Below are 5,160 nucleotides of genomic sequence, written 5' to 3'. Positions count from 1 at the left end.
GTAGACGCAGTGAGAGAAAAAAAAAAGTTATCTTCTAATATATTGTAGCTAAGCATTTAACTGTATATTTGCACAGCCAGCTTCATTTTTAGAAAAATAATGCATGATCAGAAGTCACACATCAAATGAAAAGGTGATGATGGTTTTGCACAAATATATGACTATAAATGACGTATTGTATTGTGGAAGCTAAGGAGTGTGCAGTGTGTTTCTCTGCTTTATAGCACTTTTTTTTTTACTCCAGACTGTCAAAAAAAGTATATGAAACTCAATGTAGAGAAGAACATCGAATTAGTTTAATGAGATGCTTAGTGGCCAACAATATTGAGCCGATGTCCCATTGCTTAAATATAGAAATGTGGCGCTAATTCCAGCAAGACAAGATCTTGAGAATGTGTTGCGCAGTTGAGTGCTTAGGACATCCCTGGAGGCTATAAAAACAGCACAAGTGGGTGAGCTATAATCTGAGTTGGGAAAATATGCCACTGTGGCTCAGTAAAGCTGATGTCCAACTATTCAAGGCTTACTGGGAGCTTTAAAGTAATAAAGCAATCAGAGACAATCATTACATTCATCTGGGTTGTAAACACTTATATAATAGAGAAAAGATTAAATAACTGAAGTGTTTAATTTTAAAGTCAATGGGAATACGACACACTTGGTACAAAAATACAAAAACAAAACAAAAAAAGAGAGATTGATGTAGTCAGGCTTTTAACGACTATGAGTCTCAATAGGAACTGATTATTACTGAAAGGAATTTGCTTGTGGTTTGTTTGAATTTTATGCAGTATCGTCAGACCAATCCCTGCAGATTTCAACTATTGCTCCTGTTTGAATTCAGCAAATGTGTTTCAGCTGCAATGTAGTCCCTGAACAAAGTAGAATTTCCTGCAGATCTCACCCAGAGGATGCTCCAGATATTACTGACCACGCATGCAAACATCGAGACATTTCAAACAGCAGTCCCGTTTATTTTACTCCTCATCTCAACTTCTGTTTTTTTCTGTTCCATCTCTCCTCAATTTAGCTAAGTAAAACTAGCTTAATGATAATAATTACATATTCTTTTGAAAAAAAAAGAACTTATGATTTTTGGAGATATAACTTTTTTTTGGTCTTTCTTAAGAACTAACCTCTTACTTCTCTATATCCTAAATAAAGAAAAATAGAAAACCTTTACAAAATGAAAATGGATAACTTTTTCTCTGGAATATTGCTGTTTATGAAAACTAATGTAAATAAAGCCCCTATTTTTCAAACCTTCTGAGAAGACAAACAAAATAATAAAAATAGTACTGTGCTTTTAGTGTCATTCTATTCCACTGGTAAAACATGCATTTATAATTATATTTAAAGAAAATCATAAGTGGATTCTTTGTCGCTTTTAGCCAAAGTTTTTAAGAGCCATCGTGGAAGGTAGAGAGCCACTTGCGGCTCCGGAGCACCAGGTTCCAGACCCCTGTGCAAGTCGGTAATCAACCAGAAGGGGCAGTGTTGCAGCTTAGTATCGACTAAACAAAGAAGAAGAGCTTGTTTACAATAGTGGTTCTTTCAGTAACTATTTAGGTGATGATTGTGTTGCACAGCAGTCTGTACAGCGTCCCTTCTCTCACCATGTTGTCCCTCCTGTTGTCGCGAGGTTTCTGTCAGGCTGTCACTGAAGTCAACCGAAGGTCTTACCCGACTGTAGCTTCATTTATCCGGACTTTCACGACCCCCAGCCCAACATGCGGACACGACGACGGTAATTTCACAAACAGAAATGTTCCTTCACTTCACTCGACTCTGTCCTTCAGGAGTCACCTCTAAGCCCATCTGTATACGGCCTTCATACACAAGTGTGACAATAACACTTCACACCTGACTACCTGGTTTGAAGGCTGATAATTTATTTCATGGCATGTACTTTGTCCTTCAAGACACGTAAACTGGTTCGTCCTTCATTTTAGGATTCCGACAGTTTTGATTAACTTGGAGAAACAATGGTTCAGATAACTTACTGTAATGCAGCCGGGGCTGTTGAATCATGAGTTACAGTAAAACTGAATAAGTGGTGCGTTTCGACACCAGTGTAGTATCTGGTTTAGCGTTTCACGGTTGTTCACTCCCATGGTGCGTTCAAGTCCGCTTGTACACTAAACTATTTTGACAATGACAAAAATAATATACATCATGCAAAATCCACTTGGGCTCCTTGATATGTTTTACCTTAAGTTTGTTTTTCTGTAACAGCTACTGTTTATCTAAATTTCATGACCTTTAGACAGGGCGTGTAGTTTGCATTTCACCTGCTTTTTGAACTAAATGTAGCAAGTTGTGTCCCTTCGGCATTCTTTTATGTCATTTCTGGCATGAAATAACATTTTATCCATGCTTTTGTGTCTATTTGATACTTTTTCCATTCTTTTGTGTTAACATCTTGCAAAAAAAAAAGACATGGTTTTTGCTTTCCAGTATGATTTCCATGTTTCTCATTTCTGGAACACTACCTTGCATATTTTAGATACAAGAATACCTGATTCAAATGATTGCATGACCTCCTGCAGCCATCAAGTGCTCCAGAGGTCTGTTAATCACCCGCCCATTCAACTCTAGTGTGTGGCAGGTAGAAGGAAAACTCAAACTCCTAAAGCAGTAGATGGTCCCTGAGGACCAGAATTGAGAAACACTGTTCTAATGTACGAGTTTGCAAATATGGGTTTAAGGATAGAACTTGCCTTTAGTTTTTATCAAGCAGAAAACAGCAACGTTGATTCTAATCTATTTTTCTGCCAGTCAAAGACACACCCAGGCTCTGGTACATAATATGGTTTGAGTATATGAGATAAGTGGGAACAAATTAACTCTCCATGTTGCTTTTGAAGGGACTTTTATCCTTTATACTGACATTTTTTAGAGGTTAAAAGTCCAGATAATACATTGTAATCTACTCTAGGGACTTCAAATGCATACATGACCAGTGTATTTGTTGTGTTTATTTCTATGACATTAAAACATTTTTATGTCTAAATAACAGAGATGGACCACAAACTGTGGTCCATCTCCTTGAAAGGAAACATTTTGATGCTTGTAAGTTAGCAAGGGAACATTTTGATGCTAGTAAGTTAGCAAGGGAACATTGTGATGCTAGTAAGTTAGCCATAATGGGATGTTACTGGTCTGCAGCGGCCAGCATTTCCTTTTGCCAGCACCTCCTTTTAAATAAAGTGTTCTTGAATTCAGCAGGATAGAGCGGACGGGGAGATGCTTCGTTTATATGGAACTCCATCAAGCACGACAACTACAAGCATGCTTTGTTCCACCGTCTGCATTTTTCTATTTACTCCCTTCACCCATTTCTTTGTAGAAGCGTCACTGGTGACCCCCTCACAGCTGAAGGCCATGCTGTCAAACCGTAACGTTCAGCTTTTCGATGTGAGGAATCCGGATGAATACCAGGATGGCCACATTCCTCAAGCAGTCAACCTCCCATGTAGGTCACAGTACATGTACAGTCTAGTTTAGAGCTGTTCATCTGGAAATTTACATTTACTTTTCTTTTTTGTTTTGTTTTTTTCTTTCTGTGTGACATTACAAGTGGGTATCGTGGAGGAGTCTCTGAAGCTGCCTCCTGAGAGCTTTAAGCAGAAGTTTGAAGTGAAGGCTCCTGGAAAAGATGACGATAATATAGTGTTTAACTGCAGAACTGGCGTTAGGAGTGGCGAGGCCCTGGGCATTGCCCGTCAGATGGGATTTCACAGGTAAAAACAGGCAGGTTTCTGTTTGCAAGAACCTTGACAAACTTGTTGTTCACTTACAGGAAGAGCAGGGAAAAAGATGATCTTTTTATTGCATGCGTCTTTTTCTCAGAGCAAGACACCTGAAAGGAGGGTACGCTGCATGGGTCGAACAAGAAGGAAATTGAAATCATACTAAAATCTACTTCCTGTGAGATTATGTTTTTAAAATGTATAAAATCATGAAGCAGAATGTCATCATTGATCACTTTGGCAGCAGTGTTTAGGCTGTTGAAAGTTAGCTTTACATGCTTCTTATTTTAAAGTTACTGAATTTTATTAAAATATGCATTAAACTTGAGTACATACAGCACGTGTCCTTTTTATTCAAAATGAAATCATTGGAGGTGTGTTAAATTTGAACATGTTTCATGTTAATAAAAGGTTTTAAGTAAAAAATGTCTCTTTCTAGACTTTTGCTTTGAGGGAATCTTACAGGAGTTTATTGTAAGCATGTTCCATTTCAGCTGTCTTGTCTTACTATGCCAAACTTATGTAGGAGAATAATTTCTTGAAGTGCAAGTTTGATCCGTTATCTTTTGCGCCTATTGCAGTGGAAAAAATTCAGGGCTGTCCAAAGTTCAATACACAAATGATTTGATAGCCACAGCATAATGGAAGTTGACCTTTCAGCCCTCAGTGGCAGTGCATTAGAAATCGTTTGATTTTAGATCAGCCACGTGGGATCAGGGGTACTTCAGAAAACCACTGTCAATCATCATATTTTAGCACAAAGTCCTGGAAATGTCACCTGAAACTGGATCAAACGAGAACAAATCCATATATCATCATCTCAAGTGTAAAGGCATAAGTGCTCTACAGGTGGGCAGAAAGAGTCTATATGTGATTGATGGTCAAATGAGTCAAAATTTCATTGTGGATGGTATCCATTGTGTCAGTAATGCTAAAGGGACAGTACATGTGTAGCGGAAGGAAAATGATATTGTTTTTGCAAACCACATAAGTGGGTCAGCCGATATGTAATTTAATCTCAGGACAAGCACAGCTGTTGAATGAAGGACTTTCAGGTTTATCCAAAATATCAGAAAAACATGAAGCCCAATGAATACGGCAGACGGGTCGAAGAGATAGTGGTGTACAATCAATCATCTGAAAAGGGAAGGCGTGATATGAAAGTCTGCTTTAACTGACGGGCTGAGCAGGGAAGGCCCAGTGAGCCACACGGAGCAAACCTGAGTGCACTACCTCAGCAATGAAATGGTGGTGGGAGCATCATGCTGTGGGAATGCTTAGAGTTGATAGGGAAATCAATTGGAAGCGAATTGGGACAACAAGCCTGAATTTAAAATTTGACTCTGACTGTCTGAGCTCGACACAAATGCACATCACACTTTTTAGGTTTATATTAATACAATATTTG

At 38.4% G+C, this 5,160-nt stretch overlaps 1 protein-coding gene across 1 annotated transcript; it reads left to right on the top strand.

Moving 5' to 3' along the window:
• The first annotated feature begins 1,334 nt into the window (after window positions 1-1,334).
• LOC106944642 (thiosulfate sulfurtransferase/rhodanese-like domain-containing protein 1) lies at window positions 1,335-4,178 on the top strand. Its single transcript, XM_015027762.1, has 4 exons — window positions 1,335-1,747; window positions 3,350-3,475; window positions 3,581-3,743; window positions 3,853-4,178. The coding sequence occupies exons 1-4, from the start codon at window positions 1,573-1,575 to the stop codon at window positions 3,905-3,907; spliced, it is 519 nt and encodes a 172-aa protein (XP_014883248.1). The 5' UTR covers window positions 1,335-1,572; the 3' UTR covers window positions 3,908-4,178.
• The last annotated feature ends 982 nt before the right edge of the window (window positions 4,179-5,160 follow it).

The sequence above is a fragment of the Poecilia latipinna genome, unplaced genomic scaffold, assembly GCF_001443285.1.
Source record: "Poecilia latipinna isolate Pla-1442-1.1 unplaced genomic scaffold, P_latipinna-1.0 Scaffold106, whole genome shotgun sequence".
NCBI classification, from domain to species: Eukaryota; Metazoa; Chordata; class Actinopteri; order Cyprinodontiformes; family Poeciliidae; genus Poecilia; species Poecilia latipinna.
The sequence above is the reverse complement of the archived record's forward strand: the minus strand, read 5'-3'. Positions and strand labels throughout refer to the sequence as shown.